Here is an 18,673-nt window from a genome sequence, read left to right on the forward strand (position 1 = left end):
AAAGGTGTTTTTTTTAGCCATATTTTGAGGTTGCAAAGGATTCTGGGTAACAGAACCTGGTGTGAGCCACATAAGTCACCCCATCTTGGATTCCCCTAGGTGTCTAGTTTTCAAAAATGCGCAGATTTGGTAGGTTTCCCTAGGTGCTGGCTGAGCTAGAGGCCAAAATCCACAGGTAGGCACTTTGCAAAAAACACCTCTTCTTTGGGAAAATGTGATGTGTACACGTTGTGTTTTAGGGCATTTCCTGTCACGGGCACTAGGCCTACCCACACTAGTGAGGTATCATTTTTTTATCGGGAGACTTGGGGGAACGCTGGGTGGAAGATAATTTGTGGCTCCTCTCAGATTCCAGAACTTTCTGTCACGAAAATGTGAGGAAAAGGTGTTTTTTTAGCCTAAGTTTGAGGTTTGCAAAGGATTCTGAGTAACAGAACTTGGTGGGAGCCCCACAAGTCACCCCATCTTGGATTCCTCTAGGTGTCTAGTTTTTAAAAATGTACAGGTTTGGTAGGTTTTCCTAAGTGCTGGCTGAGCTAGAGGCCAAAATCCACAGGTAGGCACTTTGCAAAAAACACCTCTGTTTTCTTTGGGAAAATGTGATGTGTCCACGTTGTGTTTTGGGGCATTTCCTGTCCCGGGCACTAGGCCTACCCACACAAGTGAGGTATCATTTTGATCAGGAGACTTGGATGAACGCTGGGTGGAAGGAAATTTGTGGCTCCTCCCAGATTCCAGAATTTTCTGTCACCGAAATGTGAGGAAAAAGTGTTTTTTTAACCAAATTTTGAGGTTTGCAAAGGACTCTGGGTAACAGAACCTGGTGGGAGCCCCACAAGTCACCCCATCTTGGATTCCCTTCTGTGTCTAGGTTTAAAAAATGCACAGGTTTGGTAGGTTTTTCTAAGTGCCGGCTGAGCTACATGCCAAAATCTACAGCTAGGCACTTTGCAAAAAAACACGTCAGATTTCAATGTAATGTGATGTCTCCATGTTGTGTTTCCTGTCGCTAGCATTAGGCCTACCCATGCAAGTGAGGTACCATTTTTATCGGGAGACTTGGGGGAACACAGAATAGCAAAAGAAGTGTTATTGCCCCTTGTCTTTTTCTAAATTTTTTCCTTCCAAATGTAAGATAGTGTGTAAAAAAGACGCCTATTTGAGAAATGCCCTGTAATTCACATGCTAGTATGGGCACCCCGGAATTCAGAGATGTGCAAATAACCACTGCTTCTCAACACCTTATCTTGTGCCCATTTTGGAAATACAAAGGTTTTCCTGATACCTATTTTTCACTCTTTATATTTTAGCAAATGAATTGCTGATACCCGGTATCGAATGAAAACCCATTGCAAGTTGCAGCTCATTTATTGGCTCTGAGTACCTAGGGTTCTTGATGAACCTACAAGCCCTATATATCCCCGCAACCAGAAGAGTCCAGCAGATGTAACAGTATATTGCTTTCAAAAATCTTACATCGCAGGAAATAGTTACAGAGTAAAACGTGGAGAAAAATGGCTGTTTTTTTCACCTCACATTCAATATTTTTTTATTTCAGCTGTTATTTTCTGTAGTAACCCCTTGTAGAATCTACACAAATTACCCATTGCTGAATTCAGAATTTTGTCTACTTTTCAGAAATGTTTAGCTTTCTGGGATCCAGCATTGGTTTCACACCCATTTCTGTCACTAACTGGAAGGAGGCTAAAAGCACAAAAAATCGTAAAAATGAGGTAAGTCCCAGTAAAATGCCAAGATTGTGTTTAAAAATTCGGTTTTCTGATTCAAGTCTGCCTGTTCCTAAAAGCTGGGAAGCTGGTGATTTTAGCACGGTAAACCCCTTGTTGATGCCATTTTCAGGGGAAAAAAACACAAGCCTTCTTCTGCAGACCTTTTTTCCCTTTTTTAAAAGAAAAAGCGTAATTTTTGCTGTATTTTGGCTAATCTCTTGGTCTCCTTCAGGGGAACCCACAAACTTTGGGTACCTGTAGAATCCCTAGGATGTTAGGAAAAAAGGACGCACATTTGGTCTGGGTAGCTGAGTTATGAGGGTCTAAGTGCGAACTGCCCCAAATAGCCCCAAAAACAAAGGCCTGGCACCTGAGAGGGAAAAGGCCTGGCAGCGAAGGGGTTAAAGGCTGTCGATAAATCTTACTTATCCACCGTTCACTGGTCCTTAAGACGTTGCAAATAACATAGCATCACCTGGAGCAAATAATGTAATAACTTCCCATTAACAAACCTCGATCCCCTCCAGCTGCCCGCCCCGTCGAACTGAAACGTCACTGCTGTGCCGATAACAAAGCAAGAAAAAAAGCGAAAGGCATTTTTATAATGGAGCAGATACACATCAACGCTTCGAAAACACACGAGGTTCTGGCGGAAAGAAAATCCAATATCATATTCATGTCGAAAAGTTCCCACGAAGCACTGGTAACATCCATGTTTTACTATTTAAAAATGACATAAGAAGAAGGCTAATAAGATGTAAGTATTTAAAAAATGTACTAATCGATACCCCTAAATAAATGCACAAGCCTTCTGAATTGACTTTTATTGAAACAAATAGCGTTTCTAAAAAAAACAAAAAAAACGCCATTTATTTCCAATGGCCGGAAATACTCCGTGAGACATTCGTCTCCCTGAACGAGAGGTTCTCTTGAGTACAGCAGCACAAAAAAAACACAATTGTAAAGTCACCGTCCCTGTATTATAAAATGAACATTAGGCTTAGCGGACCAAACTGACACATCAACGATTCAGAGATAAATTAATCTGTATGTTTTGGGGTTCAAAAAGTAGTTTACCTCACCTAATATTTTACTGAAGAATATTATTTGTGCATATTACTATGGCATCAAAAATTGTGCCCTTGAAATTCCCAGCCTTCAGTTTGTAACTAAATAAAAATAACAGTAGTTTATTTTAATATTTCGAATGGAACACGTTAGTTATCCCTCTTGCCAAGATGGCGGACGCTGATGCAAGGGTCAGGCAGCGTCAGAGCCGTCGACTTCCAGGATAAGGCGGCGCGGCTCTCAGCCGGTGAGTGTCGTGCTCCCGCGGTCACGTGACCCAGCTGTGTCTGCCTTCTCGCCGTGGCGTGTCCCGCGAGGCTTGCCGTAGACCGAAAGTGAGTGAGTGAGTGCGGGAAGAGAAGCGGGGAGGTGAGCACAGGAAGCCCCCGGCTCCGCCTGACGTGTATGGCTCGCGGCCTTCCTTGCCTTAGCCACGGGCAGTTCCGGGGATTCTTGGCCTCCAGAAGCGCCCGAGGCGCGGCCCCGCGGGCCGGAGATGAAGCCCGCGCTAAAGTTTGAAGGTAACGCGCAGGGGGACGTGGGGCTAAGGCCCGAGCTCGGTAGAGTGTCTCCATAGAATCCAGTACATTAGTCTGGTAGATACCCTCTGACTCCTCGCCTATCACCTGGTGACTCATTTCCCCTTCCCACACACCTCGGCTCCCTCCTCCCCGCCCCACACACCTCAGCCTCCCCAATCCCCCATCCCTCTACTGACAGTTGCCTCTTCACTCATTAAGACGTGCTTAAACCATATCACGTGGAGGCAGTGCTTTAAATGGGCAGGTACTGTCCGGTACTGAGTACCTGCACTTCTATAGTTTGAATGGGGGAGTATCTGCAATTCTCAGCACTGTTGCAATATATTAAAATGGATGAGTACTAGCACTCTAAATAGCGAGTATCTTCACTCCAATATTTCCATTTAATGCACTGCATAGGAGACATGCCTATGTGAGCCACTGTGGTGACACCTGTTCCAATTACAGCTTTTCTCATGAGACTCCTTTCCACCAATACCGACATTTCAACTTCATTTAGGAGAGGTGTGTGTGGCTTCAGGTTCACGCAGGGCCTCTTACACTTGTTCAGGGATACTCTGCAGTTGCTTGAAAGGACAGCAAAAGCCATCTCTTCCCCATGTCTCTTTGCTGCTGCCACTTATGATGCAGTCGCTTCCCTCTTGTTTTGTTCTTCTGATGTCGCGTCTAGTAGATACATTTTGCAAATTCTGTCCTAGAACAACTGGGCAAGCTTCCTTGTTTATAGTTTTGATGTCTCTTCTCTGTCATTTAGCATAGTTTTCCTTCCTCATCGGTGATAATCACTAATGTGCGTTCACTCCAACCTACATAGACAACAGTTCCGCCTCCCACGCCGTGCAAGACGGGTATCGTGACACCAGAATCCCCTGTTCCCGGGCATAGGCTGGCGGAGAGAGGATGTTACCATATTCCGGTTACATTTCAACTGAATTATTTCTACACCAACCTTTCGATTGTTTCTGTACATGGTTACTAAACACCATTTATTAATACTGGAGTCAGTTTACTTGTCATTCTGACTTGGTGACGAAGTAGTTGACCAACATCGTGTCCAATTTGCTACCAACGACCTACCACGCCCCTTTGGGCTCTTTCCTCTGATGTCCGGTACAGCTTCGCCCCAAGAATGTGAAACGACTATCTACGTGGGTGAGCTGGTACTTTCTTCAAAGTGGGTGTGATGAAGGTTGCGAGAAATATCTGCTGTCACCTCTCATGCTAATGCGGTTGCTGCCACGATAGTCAATACTGCCCTGACCCTTGTGAATACAGTGTTCTATGTTCCAGAGGGGTAACGTGCGGTGAAATTTCCAACGTCTCCATTGGTATCACCAGTGAGGAGCCTATCTTCGCTATCTTTCTGAGTATGAAGCTCATGATATTGCTTTTGAAAAGACTCGACGAAATAGAACACAGCCGTGGGCTAGGACCCTCTGAATCTGAGACCCGTCAGTAATTAAAAACTGATATTGAAACTGGCCCCTATCAAGCCCTATTTTCATATCCTTGGCCTTACAGGCAACATTCTGGTTGTGTGCTTAAGTGACTGTAAAACCTGCCGAGGGAATCCATGTCAGGGATACAGTCCCAGGTTACATTTCAGCTGTTTTACTTAATTTTGCTCTCCATAAGAGTTTTTACTTTTTCCAAGATTTTGTGCTTCTGTAGTTATTTTCTTGCAGTATTTTGCTCTCATATAGTGCGTACTGTTAATTGGGATACTTCTGAGTCTTTGGAGTGCAGGCTGTGGGTGACTGTGCATGATTGAGTACTCTGGAGTTCAGGCTGAAGGCAGTGCACGTTTCTTACACTACCTATTGGTCTGAAAAAGGTATACATGGTCAACCAATTGTTGGCTTCTCTGCAGGGCTAACAGATTAGTGGCCAACTGTAATTGTTATAGTGTATAAGACACGTGTAGGCTAATGGTGAAATGGAGAAGATACAAGGAAGTAAATGCTGGAGAGAGTGGAATGAAGGTGCCAGAGTTGAACGGAATATGAGATGCTCTTCCTATATTTCTAAAATCCTCTACCCTCATAAGTGTCTAATAGACTATAAAAGAAAGAAGTGTGACGTGAAGAACAGGAGTGATTAAGTCTCCAAAGACAACTACACCCTACCTATACCTTAGGTTTAATTCACACTTTGACTGATACTTTTATTGTTCAGTTAATTAACATTTACAATAATTACAAGGTGAAATCCTGGAATATAATATCAGCCAATAAATACCTCCATAGCACATAAGACTACCTGTGTCATCACCTACATTCCACACTTGTAACTCACTTTAACTGCTCCTCCCCTCCTCATATCCTGAGCACTGATACATTGTCTAATTCATGCTCATATTTTCAGATTTGAAACCTTTTTAATTCTAATTATTCGCAAGTCATTACTCATTTATCTTGTACAACTAAGCATTGGCAAAGCCAACAATTCTGGCTTATGTTAAGCAAATGTCCATTGTTGTATGTCTTGATACAGTAAGAGAAAACTGCCAGAGGCACCAAGACGCTCGTTAGGTGACATGCAATGGGAAGCACAGGGTTTTTGTATACATGTTTCAAGCCGTGCTCTTAATTACATTCACCACACCATTTGGAAAGGATTCTTAGTTATGCTTCTTAAGCGGCATCCATTCTTGAAACACACCCACCACAAACGACATGCTTTTTTTCAATCTCTTTCGAAGACCTATTAAAGCTTATTCAAGGGGTGTTGGGGTTCCCATCATCTGATGCCAAGGACACATTGTTTGGGAGACAAAGACAACAAGTTCTCATGTTTATTTTGTCCACTGTATAAACTAACAGGAAAGGACATACTGAGTTTATCAGGAGGGTGTGGCTTCTGGTTGGGATTCAGAGAAGACCTATGCTTCTTTAACTCTCTCTGTGTGTGTCTCTCTCTCTCTCCCCCTCTCTCACATAGGGTGCACTCCTCATCACGCTATCAGCAATTGCAAGGGGTGGGTTTACACCTGATGTGGAGTTCTTTACTAAAGGAAGAATTATAGTAGCTCTCTCAGACTTTATTGAACACTCAAATAGTCAACCTGCTGCAAACAAATCTGTAAGTCGTTATTTTGTGGTTGTTTGCGTAAACTGCAGACTTTAACCGAAACAATGTTCCTATGAGGCAGCTCAGAAGTTACTAAAACAGTGCTACGCGTTTTGCTGTACGATAGTAGGCCACCTACATAGGTTACGTTGATTGTTGCATTTGGGTGTTATACTGATACGAGTTGGATAGAAATTTTGCTCGGCTAGTGTTCACATGTGAAAACTACAAATAATAAAGTGCTGCTGCAACAAAATATGCAGCATAATTTTCCTTATCTCGCTGCATACTTTAGTCCTCCGCTGCTGCATAATTCTAGTGGCCCTGTTTTGAATGCTCCCTGATGATATGCAAATACCTGTCCCAGCATGAACGAAGATTGGTGATTTTAGTGTGTGTGTGTGTGTATATATATATATATATATATATATATATATATATATATATATATATATATACCTTTGTGAACGAAAATACGTGACAGTAGAAAGCAGTCACTCCAACAATATTTTTCCTAACAAAAATAAGCAGAACCCTTTGGTCCAACCAATAATCTCCACAAAAGGATCATTGTTGGAACCCGTGTCAAATTATGTGTATTTCTTTCTGGCATCTCTTTTTGGAGATCTGTTAATATTTTAAGGATACGGGTGACCTGCCACAGCATTTACAAGAAATACCATGCCAGGCAACATTCAAACTCATCACTGTGGATGTAGTTTCGCTCTACGCAAGCATAGAAAATGAAATAGGGAATGATGGCTTGCAAGTACTTCTTAAAAAAGAGGAATATACATCTCTACTGGCGCAAACAAATGCCAATGGAAATGATTATTGTGTGGGTCACTAACACGATTTTCTTGTTTAACACAGGTATATACAGACAGGTAAGAGGAACTGCAATAGGTTTTCCCTTTTCTTCCAGCTATGCAAACTTAACTGTGCGCTGGTGGGAGCACACATTGCCTGGGAGCCAGAGAATGTTGAATATGTCAACAAGAGTCATGTGGCTGGCTTTATTGACAATTTATTCATAATTAAGGCTTATCACCACTTATTCCGCAAAGTCAAATTACTTGCACCAAATCCTGAGAAAATATTGGATTTCTTAAACTAGATTCAACTGTCAGTGAAATCTTCGGAAATCACATACAAGTGACTTTTAGAAGCTCAAAGAATTTCAAAAGATAAACTAGTACACAGTCACTTAAAATGTAAGAAGGGAAACTGGATGGCATGCCCAGGATTTTGGACATGCAAGCAATGCAAAGCTTGAACATTTCAGTTAACAAACAAGACTCGATCGAGGCAAACAGAAATGGAAAATCAAACAAAATATACGTAAAAGCAAAAACGTCATTTATGTAATATTATGTCCTTGTGGGCTCAGATGTTGATAGCACTAACTGTGAAGTTGGCATACTAATATTAGAACACATCAGAGCCATCATGCAAGAGGACAGAAGTAATGGGGTGGCAAAACACATGGAAAGAGTTCACCAAAGTGACTGGTCACAACTGAAATGCTATGTGATTGACAAAATTGAGGAGTCTGAACAAGGGTTTGGTGGAGAATGCCTCCTGTGACAGATAGTCACGTTAAATCAGGCTGCTGCATGCCTTAACCCTACCATGACAGTCTGGAAAAATATCAGAAAAAACAGCCCTTACCCATCAGAGAAGCTGGAATACAGGGAACAACATCAACCTGAATGACAACCCACTGGAGTCGAAGATTGATACCGGGTTGTCCGTACACCTAATAAGTGATAAGAAATAAAAGAAAAATAGTGAATCATCTAAGAATGAAAAGAATATTTTGAAGTGGACAGTCGTGGGAACAAGGTGACAGCTGCTGGGTTATAAGTAAGAAAAGTGATCATTTAAAATATCCAACCAGTGGGTTATAAACAATCAGGAGAATTAAAAGAACGAAGCAGTTTGATTCTTAGGGCATTGACTGTTATAAATGTCAATACCTGCCAAAGAATCAGGAAGATTCACAGTTGCTGCTAAACATAAGCAACATTGACCCGCAGCAATCAAACAAATAACGAGAGAATCAATAAATATTGGTATGTGGCACAATTGGAGAGATTAAAACATGGTCGAGAACTATAATTTTGAGCCATGACACACCATTTGTTGAAATAGGACCACAGGAGCCAGCATTCAACGGACCAGCTATTTGAGAATTTATAAATGGTGATGAATGCTGTTTCTTTGAAATTGAATTAAAAGTGAGATGGTGTGAACATTGACATTTGGTAACCAGGGAAGCGATAATCAACAATTACAAAAGATGCAGACATCGGGCATTACAAAAATACATGAGAAATTGTGGACTCCTATGCACAAGCTAGCTACATCCGGAATTGCTTTTTTTTTTAAACAAATGAGCACACCATGTTTTTTGTCCTTTTTAATTTTTCAGTTAACGCACATGGTGTTTTTTTATTTTGTCGTTTGAGCCTGATACAATGATCACTTGAAGAACTTCAGATCCCAAAAACAGAAATAGTTGAGAAAAAAAAAATCCGAGCATGGTAAACAAATATAAACATAGAAATGAGACTCAATTTATCCTGTGAGCAAGACTAGGGTGACCGTAATCCATTGATCGTCTTCACTTGTCACCCTATTATGTGCAAATAAACAAAGAATGTTCCTGATCTGAGAGTGCACCTCGTGTCTGGAGCTTTAAACAGCAGCGTGTGAAGAAATTGTAGTGGTGTGGGCCTGCCTCGTGAGTACTCGCACCACCAGCTGAGCACCCGACAAAGCAGACCGTGTATATGTGTGTGTATATGTATGTGTATATATATGTGTGTGTGTATATATATATATATATATATATATATATATATATATATATATATATATATATATATATATTTATTTATGTATGTTTTCAGTATAAAATCTGCACCAAAAGACACCTTGAAAATTTTTACGACATTGTTACTTTAAGCCATTTACGGTGCACTGTTGTGGGTTTGCATGTCAGTGTCGAGATACATAATCTCCATGTAAAACCATTTTCATTTACAGAACTAACCCTGATCGCAGTATTGATTGCAAATGTTGTATTATATATTTGCTCATGCAATAGTCTGCTGAATAACTGCAAATTCGCTTTTTCTTCACCCTCTTACTTTCCCACACTGAAAAAGGTTTAATTCCTGCCCTCTGAGAGTGTATTTCCAACCCTTTTCTCTTTGGGAATAGATCGGAGAAGAGTTGGTAAGTTTTCTTAACATTTTAGTTTGTGGGTGTGCATGGCCTCGCTATACATTCAAACGCCGAGTCATCTTTTAGTCACTGTATCTATATTGGTGAAAATGTGGCACAATTGGAGTCTTGCTAGTATTTATAACCAGATTAAACTAAAGTCCATCGTAATCGGAGAGGCTGTTATCAGAACTTTGATCTATTGAACAATCCGCTATAATTTGTCAACTTGCTGCATGGCTCCAAAAGGGACAACTGGATTTTTTTTGTTGCAAGACAAGCGTATTCATTCATCCTGTTATGTGGACAAATTTGATAGTAATCAAAAACTCCACTCCTGAAATATGAATTTAAAAGAAGCCCCTTATGTGTACTCTCAGCTAAAAAAAAAACGTTTGGGAAAGGATTGCTGCATTGTGCCACCAGACAGAAGGCACGCCGAGAAGACTGAATTTGACAAGCACATTGCAGAAAACGCACTCCACTCACAGATCATAACTTGGCTGGAATTGTGTGAATTGTTTACCTGCAAAAAACTGATTGAGAAATACAGACAACTTGAACATATTTTGACTATTGCTTGTGTTCTTCACTCTGCGCGCCTGGAGGTCCAGGCAATGGGTCACTGACACAGCAGAGTCAATTCAAATAATGGCATGTGTCACATAACGTATGCTCGCATACCAACAGCTAGAGAATAGAGGTTATCCCTTGCTGTGGATGCCATTCCACCCATTCCTGACTGCCCAGCACTTCGCGAGGAAGTTTACATTACACAGCTTATTTGGCTTTTGGTTTTGCAGGCATGGAATTTACTGTTGCTGAATGCCAGTCCTGTTCTGTGTGCTGCAACATTGAGGTTGTTTATGAAATGTAACCTCTGACTCTGAAACTACTAACCAGCGTGAAGCTAGACCGTGAATGTCTCAAATTGCCAGTTCCTATTACCACTTAGCCCATCATTTTAATGGCCTATGTCTATGGCTTAGGTACTGTGCTTGCAAGACTTGTTTCTAAATTATTCTCCCTTGAAAGTAGGCGTGGAAAATTCAAGATGTGTAGTGGCTATTAAATCTGACACATGCTTTATTCTCAGTTTTAACACCACTGTAAAACGTGTCCTGCAGCTGGACCAACTGATTAAATGACTTTAGAAGTCTAAACCACTTTAGAAGTCTAAATGCTAGTATGTTACCACACTATTTCTTGAGCTATTCCTCTCACTTGCAGATTTAAAAGGAACAACTATTTGTCAGTTATTTTTATAACATGAAGCCAGTGGGCCAAACTTCAGGGGTATATGTTTCCATGTTCAGAATTGGCTAGTAACTGATATAAACACCCTCCAGCAGCAAGATGTAATTTAACCCATTTTTGGGCCGATGTCACAAATGTCTGATAGTTTAGGTTCTCAGAATTCAGTCCGAGGGGCAAATAAACATCTGTGTGGACATTTCAGGCCAATGTCTTAATTCAAAGCGAGACGCCTTCATCCTACAGGATCCAGTGCACGATCCTACATGATGCACAGTTACGCAAGATCCTAAATGGTACAATTTTTCATAATGCTTCACCTGAACTAAGGGTATAATCATGTAGAGCTTAGTATTTTGCCACTCATATGGACTGAGATTTAGGGTGTCATCTGTTACCAGGGTATTTCCTGAAGAAATCCGAAGATGATCCAAGGGGTTCCAATTTTTTTTTAAATTCAGCAGTGACAGTCTTCCGCAGTTCACAGCAAAAACTTGATGAGGCCTTCGTGAAATTTTGCAAGGCTGTAGCTGCTGCTGTTCCTACGCTTAACTTACAAGAATTTTCAGCACTTTTTATTACAAAGGCGTGAGGCTGGACCCTGATAAGTGATTGTTTTTCCAACCATTCTACGATGTCTAGTGTATTCTCGCTTCAATTTTTCGTATGCCTGATCAATTAAATGGTCCAGATGCACCGGTGTCATTGCCACCATCAGTGGTCTCATGTGATTTGAACAAGAAGAGTTGGAATTTCTGCTGTCCCCGTCACTTGCAGAACCATTTCAAAGAAGTTATCTGGCTCCACGTTGCTAAAGCTAGTGACTTTGCCTTCTTTGACCTGCTTATTCACTGAGTTATTTGTGTTCTATAATAAACTGTATTTGTATAGCGCTTACTACCCCTGATGAGACATCGAAGCGCTTTGCGGCAAGTCGCACGATACTTGGAGAGCCAAATTAGTGGTTAGTCAACCGGTTATTGGGGTTAGGGTTAGTTTTGCATGCTCATTCTTTGCATTTGGTGGTAATTGTCGACATAGATGTGATTGGGGGGGGGGGGTAGGTGAGACACAATTCTTAGCTGAAATTATTAATAGATATTGTTATGGTTTCCAAAGAGCTTTTAAGGCAGATGGGCATGAGATTTTTAGAATGGCTCGTACACAGAAGAGGGAGGTAGAAAGAATACCAAGGTGATTTAAAAAAAACATAAGTGATGGAAGGCTGATTTTTCATGCAGGATCTTAGCGGTTACAACAGGTTGAGAACTTGTGCACGCAAATTGTGGATGTAAACATGTTGAAAGAAACAGTTTCAAAGATACTTCTCACAGTAAAAAAAGGAAACACAAGAGACCATATTTTATACTATGCTATATAACATATTGTTAATGCAAATTATATGCACCATAATATATATTATAAAATGTTATGTAAACAACCCACCAGTGTAAAAATATAACAAGGCAATTAATATAGACACATTGCAGTAACCATTAGCATATTCCATGCCATGTTTGTCACCCATTTAAAAGGTGCTGTCCCCTTCAAATGCCCCATGAGCACCCCCAAAGAACAGACACAAGTTCCAGCAGAATGGTTGTGTTTGAGGTCGCCTTCTCCTTCCAGCAGCCATCTCGCCTCGTAGTGTATTTTAATATGTGCCGGGCTCCATTCCCACCTAGTGTGACAGATACTGACATAACAGCAAGTCATTGCTACTGCAAGCTGCGACTGCAGCATAACTAAATATGAGATTTGTTTCTCCCAAGTGGAAAAGGAATCTCTTGTTTTGGTGCGCTCCTTCGAGCATTCTTTTGTCTGTCCGTATGAGAAGACTACTTTGGTTGTCACTAATCACCAGTCTCTTGTCAATATCCTTGGCCATCCTTAGGCAGAGATGCCACCCATCTTAGAGAAATTGGGTTTCTTCTTTTAGAACTGTTGATCTGTCTTGTGCGCAGACTTTGGAAAGATCATAACCCATCTCACATTTTATACTTATTTACTTTATCTTGTTCATCTCTGGTATCTTACTTTGCTGTGGTACATTCTCTAGCAGCTGCACCCTGTGGCTCTTTGGTGGAGAGGTCATAGTTAGCACCAAAGCTGCTGATTGACACTGATGTGGCAAGACACTTTGGACCTTATTAGTCTTGTCGGAGGGGTTTTTCTCCATCACTAATGTGGCGGAGATCCCGTCCACCGTATTGTGATCCAATTATATTCAATTGAGATCATAATACGACAGACAGGATATATAAGTCTCTTTGTGTCCAAAAAGATGGAGAGATCTAGCAAGGGTTGTGAAGGCCAGTTGACAGTGTGATATTTAGGAACTGAAATGGTTTTGAAAGGTTAAGTAAGAGCAACCTTGACAACATTCAGAGTTTCTCCTTAAATACATGTGACTAACAATTCCCCTGTCACTTAGTAAAGAAATTGTTTAGCTAGCTAATGAAGGTCATCGAGGACACGAAGAGTGACTTATCAGTGTGGTTTGCATATTTTTTTTTTTTTGAGTTGGCTAGTGGAAGAAAGGCCTGCTATAAGCTGCGTAACCTCACTTACTAGTCGCATGCATGAACCACTCTGTATGATGGTGCTAACCTTTCAAATCTGGGAGGAGGTGTAGCTATCGATGTCTTGAGCCCTACTTTCGCCTCCTGATCTGTTGGTGGTCATGAATGGTTACACCACAATCTGAGTTTGTGCCACTACCGAGTACTGCTATCGAAGTCTAAAATCAAACAATGAAGCGCATATTATTTAACGTAATTTCAGTGGTTTTAGAGTCTGTAACTGCTTCACAAATCAAAGAAAGATAAACCTTGCCTTTGCTGCTTACATGGGTTTCCTTACTATAAAGTAACTCCACTTTGATCTCTGGTGCATGGTAAAGTGATCCATGGCACTGTTGGTAAAGGTTATGAGGATCACACATCTCACAATGGCACCCATCTCTAGCGCTCTGTGCTAAATATTCAGAGACTTCTAAGAAACCCCTTGTTGTCTTACTGGCAAGTCTCCAGTTGAGATACTGTTTGAAAGAAAACAGAGAAGGATTCTGCAAACTTTTTGTCAAGCTCTTGCAGAATAGTTGCAAAGAGATGAAACCGTGATTGAAGAACCACACGCTGAGAAATTGGCAAACTAGAATTTGTTGGAGTGCTATAGTTCAGGCTTGTTCAAAAGGTCATACCAGGGTGACTGGACTCCCTTCTTTAACGCTGTTGTTACTACCGCATTATGCTTGCTGTGTGGAGGGATGGACTCCGAACTTACCATACTTCCACATTTTATACAGTGAGCCATCCATAGTGTCATCAGATGAAGAAGAAATTGATAGGTTCTACAAACAAGTGTTTTCTTGTAAGACTTTCTCTAGCCTTTGTGTTTTTTTCATGGTACTTTAGTTCCGCCCAATGACACTGGCAAAGTAACAGTGGTCTGCCTCACTCCCACTTCTTCCACACTTGGGTAACCCCCACCTTCCACTGCCACTTTTTAATTCTTGGATGACACTGTCTGGTCATCTATCTTCATGGGGAACTTGTAACTTTTCAGCTAGTTACCCATTTTGCTATTAAAGAGGGGGCGAATTATTGTTGCTACTGTGATGCATTCTGATTTACGAGCAGTGTCAGCAGTTCGCCAAAGAGAGGTTTTGGAAAGAAAAGCGAGACGAGGCCTCCCAATTCCAGGGTAGACTCAGTCTCCGCTGACCGTCCAGGCCATAACTGAATGTTGGTCTCTTCACATAGTTATATTAACTGTTCCGTTGAATGACAGGTTGTAATTTATTCTTGGGTCATATGGGGCCCTCTTTCTTTTATTCTCTCTTTACTTTCCTTGTCTTGTAAGTCTGTCATCTCTTGCCTGCCATGCCCTGTCTTGTTCCTGTCACTCACTGTACATTCGATTACTAAACTATACCTACAATCTTTCATGTCTTCTCTCTTTGCTCTTCCTTGTGTTTCACGTATGCATTCTCTGACCTTGCCGTCTGAAACTCCCAACTATGTAACTGCACCAATTTCTTGGTGCTGAATCCTCACCCAAGCATGAAAACCCAGCGATTCCTGCTAAACTCAAATTGCATGGTTTAAACCATTTCTCTAACTCTCACTGGGTTTCAAACTAAATACCGTGTCGTTGTTCATACACAACAGAGTATCCTAATTTGTCACTTATTTATGTCTACCAAAAAAATCCTTTGGTTCCGGTCTGAACTGAAAACTGCTGCCTCCCCAGTAATTATATTGCTTGAATTTTTGGAAGGCCTAGCTAGTAGGTATCACTCAATGCCCTATCGCCTTTCTTACTGCTTTACTTCAGTCAGATCTCTCATCCAAGAGAACATTTGAGCATTTCTCCCTGATCCCGAAAGACTTGCACTGTCTATTAGAGCTAGGGAAAAAATAAGGTTAATTGTGTCATCTATCAGGCTATCTATTAAAAGAATTCTTCCTGTCTGGAGAGGGAGTTGGTTGGATAGAAGCCATGCACACCCCGGAATTCAAAACGCCCATAGGAGCCTCTGTCAGATTTTTTTCCATTGTAAAAACTGGACTTCAAATTTAGTTAAGCTCCGGATCAGTCGCTCATTACTACTGTGCGCAACCTATGGAACTCTCTACCATCACAACCAAACTCTATCCTCCGCTAGTTCAAAACTAAGGCAAGAGCATCTTTCCTACCATAACTTAGTTTAATTTATCCCTCCAATGAGCTAAAGTGCTCCAGTACGATCTAGGCAAAATTGTACTATAGAAATGAATCTTTATTTTATTATTGTCACTGCAAAATAAGTCGAATAGAACTTTTGGCTAAAACCATATGAAGTATGTAGGTTCCCTAAAATATGATGTTGATGCGAGCTGAAAATTCTGAGCAGCTCACAACTCATTTGCTCTGATGATATCCATTTATGATTACGTTGCACTCTTAAAACTTCATCTTTATAAGCTGCATTATAGAAATTTTAATTAAAAAAAAAAAAATAATAGGACTAGCCTAGAGCATCACTTCTACTAAAGTTGGCTTGTCTGCATTAGATTTGAAGCACATGAGTGTAATGTTCAAGGCCATCTCTGAGCCTTTTATCCACCGACCACCCTTTCCCTCCCCTCCCCTCCAAAATCCCCTTGCCTTAAACATACAAGAACATCATTATTGAGACCAATTTTTTTTTTAAGCATGTGCTTTGAATGTATGATTACCTATGTATTTCCATTAATTTCTAAGTTTAATTCGCCCCCGTTTACACCATTCTCGTTGCTATTTGCTTCTGTTTTAAAGCTACCTTATGTTTTTAATTTACAGCTGTCCCCCCGGACCAGAATGTGGCAGAAAAATGAAAGCACATAGAAGAAGATTTCACCGGAGAAGTAGATTCCCTTTGGTGTGTAAAAAATGGACGACCAGTTTTGGCATACTGAGGAAACTTTGTTTTCCGCAGTGGCACTCCTTGCAACTTAATAAAAAGAAACAACCTGCTAACATTGCAGCCTATATTCGCCAGATCCAAGGGCATTTGAGTAGGCAACCTAGGGTGCACTTCCACAGAAAACGGGCAAGTACAGCAGTTTTTCATCTAAAAAAGAAAAATACTATTGCAAGTTATATTGCTTATCATAGGAAATTACAAAGAACGCAGCGTTGTTTTAAAAAGGCTGAACAAAATGTGCTCTTAAAGGACAAACCAGGGGACCAGTATTTAGCACCTGTTGTTAATAAAGGGGATAGTTCTCCTTTCAATGGCATTCATTCTGAAAAAAATGTGGGCAAAGTGACCAATCAAGATACGCCACTCAATAACAGTCAAGCTGGTATTATTAGCAGTCTGCATTCTACTAACTTACAGATAAAGAGGTCACCTCAATCACAGACGTGGGTGGAAGGTGATCCTAAAATTCTGACAGTCATAAACGAAAATAAGAAAAGCAATCTAGCAGTGGGGCAAAACCATGCTTTAAACCTGCATACCCGTAAAAGTAGATCAACAAAATTCCCTTGTTCTAAAAAAAGGTCACTTTTATTTATGATGTATAGAAAACTTTCTATGATTAAGTTTCGGTGTAGAATCAAGCCCCATTTTAGAGCAAGAAACAAAACTGTAAAAGTGAGAAAATCTAACCGGAGCTTGTTTCAAAAAGTCTTCAGTGGCTTTGGAGAAAAATTCAAAGCACGCTTGGAACCGGAAGTGTGTAACTTGTTTGCTTGTTTGACAGTTAAAAATAATCCCGTTGTTCAGGACATACATAGGTCACCAGATATGAACAGTAACAAATTGAGACTTTGTGAAACTAAAGAATGCATCCCTGATGGGTATCCAAGGACACAGTCTGTAAAGTTGCAGTGCAATGAGAGGCATCCTGATGGGACTGAACTGCAAAGGCAAGATGCACAGGACAGCCGGCACTCGCAGAGCACAACCTCTGGGTGGGAATACACCGAGTCCATAGCTACAGAAGAAGTAGATGTTGCTCCTGTTGTGAACGACTGCCTTTCTGATATTTTCGTCTTAGTCACAGACAAAGACCATGAAACCGTGGCATCAAAGGGAGACCCCAGTACACCTGTCCATGTTTCTGGTGGACAGTCTGCACTTGAGGAGCTTGTGGGGCGTCTGGACAATTCTTGCCAAATGGAAGTTGATGAATGTACAGACACTGATGTTTTCAGTACAAAGTTACCTTTCAAAGATCATCTTTACTGTAAGAGACCACATGAAGAACCTCTGTCAGACACTGTGTCTGTTGCATCCGAAAAGCAAGAGGCAGAAATCCAACCTGAAAAGCAGGAGGGAGGAGTTAAAAATGGTCAGAAAATAACATCCCTCGTACCAGATCAGCAGCTGACAGCGCAGATTTGTGGTATGTTTTTTAATACTTTGGTTACGTTTTTATTATGTTTTAAAACGTTTTGCGAGCCAGAGAGCAGACTGATTGACTAGGAGAGCTCAAAGTTGTTAAGGGCATGTATAATAGCCGAATTATCCGAATTGCTGCAACATTTTTTTCCCAAAGTAAGTAGAAGGTATACGTCAAATGGATAACTCTCCTTTGTGTAACCTATGTTTAGCAAGTCTCTTGGCTCCCGAGGAGGGAAAAAATACCTTTTCAAGACTTTTCTGTAACAAATACTTAGAGCATGCCGAGTTACTCTTAAAAATGTTTGTCAATAAGCTGCATTTTGGATGTTGACTGATAAGCCGTAGCCTTATAATTGATAGGAAGGCGTGGTCTGCAGACTTCTGAAAGATAGACAGGTAGCTCAATGAGTTTAATGTAGTTAAATGTTTGAAAAATACATAAAAGCTGGTGTTACGACCGTAGTAAAACACCCAATTAAAGGACTAGTATACCTGATATAACAGAAAAACAGAACATTGATAAAAAGATTCTTACAAAAATGTTGCCTGTCTGGCTTGGAGAGCAGTACTGTCAAAATACAATCCGTCCCCCATACTGACATCTAGATGACGGTATGAAAAGGTTCTGAGATTCAACACATGGAGGTTACTAATAATTATTACTCATTTCAGCTCATCTTTCCTTAATGGGCTTTGGTCTTAGCATATCAGCTATAATTTTGGGATTTGTTTTTTCTGCTTAGAATAGCTAACCAATTTCTATTATATCGTTCGTGCAGATGTTCACTACCTGTTTGCCAAAAGGGGCAAAGGGCAAATAGTTTGTTGGTAAAATGTTTACTTATTATGGTTGAAGAGTTTATAATTTGACAAGTTACCACAGTTAAAAATAACAGAAATAT

General features: G+C 40.7%; 1 protein-coding gene across 3 annotated transcripts in view; it reads left to right on the forward strand.

Moving 5' to 3' along the window:
- The first annotated feature begins 2,379 nt into the window (after positions 1 to 2,379).
- The window catches only part of SENP5 (SUMO specific peptidase 5), a 181,011-nt gene continuing 164,717 nt past the window's right edge, over positions 2,380 to 18,673 (forward strand). Inside the window, exons 1-2 of one of the 3 annotated variants that reach the window (XM_069213134.1) lie at positions 2,380 to 2,487; positions 16,220 to 17,772. In XM_069213134.1, coding sequence (XP_069069235.1) covers positions 16,251 to 17,772 — 1,522 coding nt within the window. In that variant the 5' untranslated portion in view covers positions 2,380 to 2,487; positions 16,220 to 16,250. Of the gene's footprint in view, positions 2,488 to 3,051; positions 3,320 to 16,219; positions 17,773 to 18,673 lie in introns of those variants that run through there. The other 2 variants (XM_069213133.1, XM_069213135.1) reach the window with 2 other exon arrangements.

This window comes from Pleurodeles waltl, chromosome 11 (assembly GCF_031143425.1).
Source record: "Pleurodeles waltl isolate 20211129_DDA chromosome 11, aPleWal1.hap1.20221129, whole genome shotgun sequence".
Taxonomy (NCBI): domain Eukaryota; kingdom Metazoa; phylum Chordata; class Amphibia; order Caudata; family Salamandridae; genus Pleurodeles; species Pleurodeles waltl.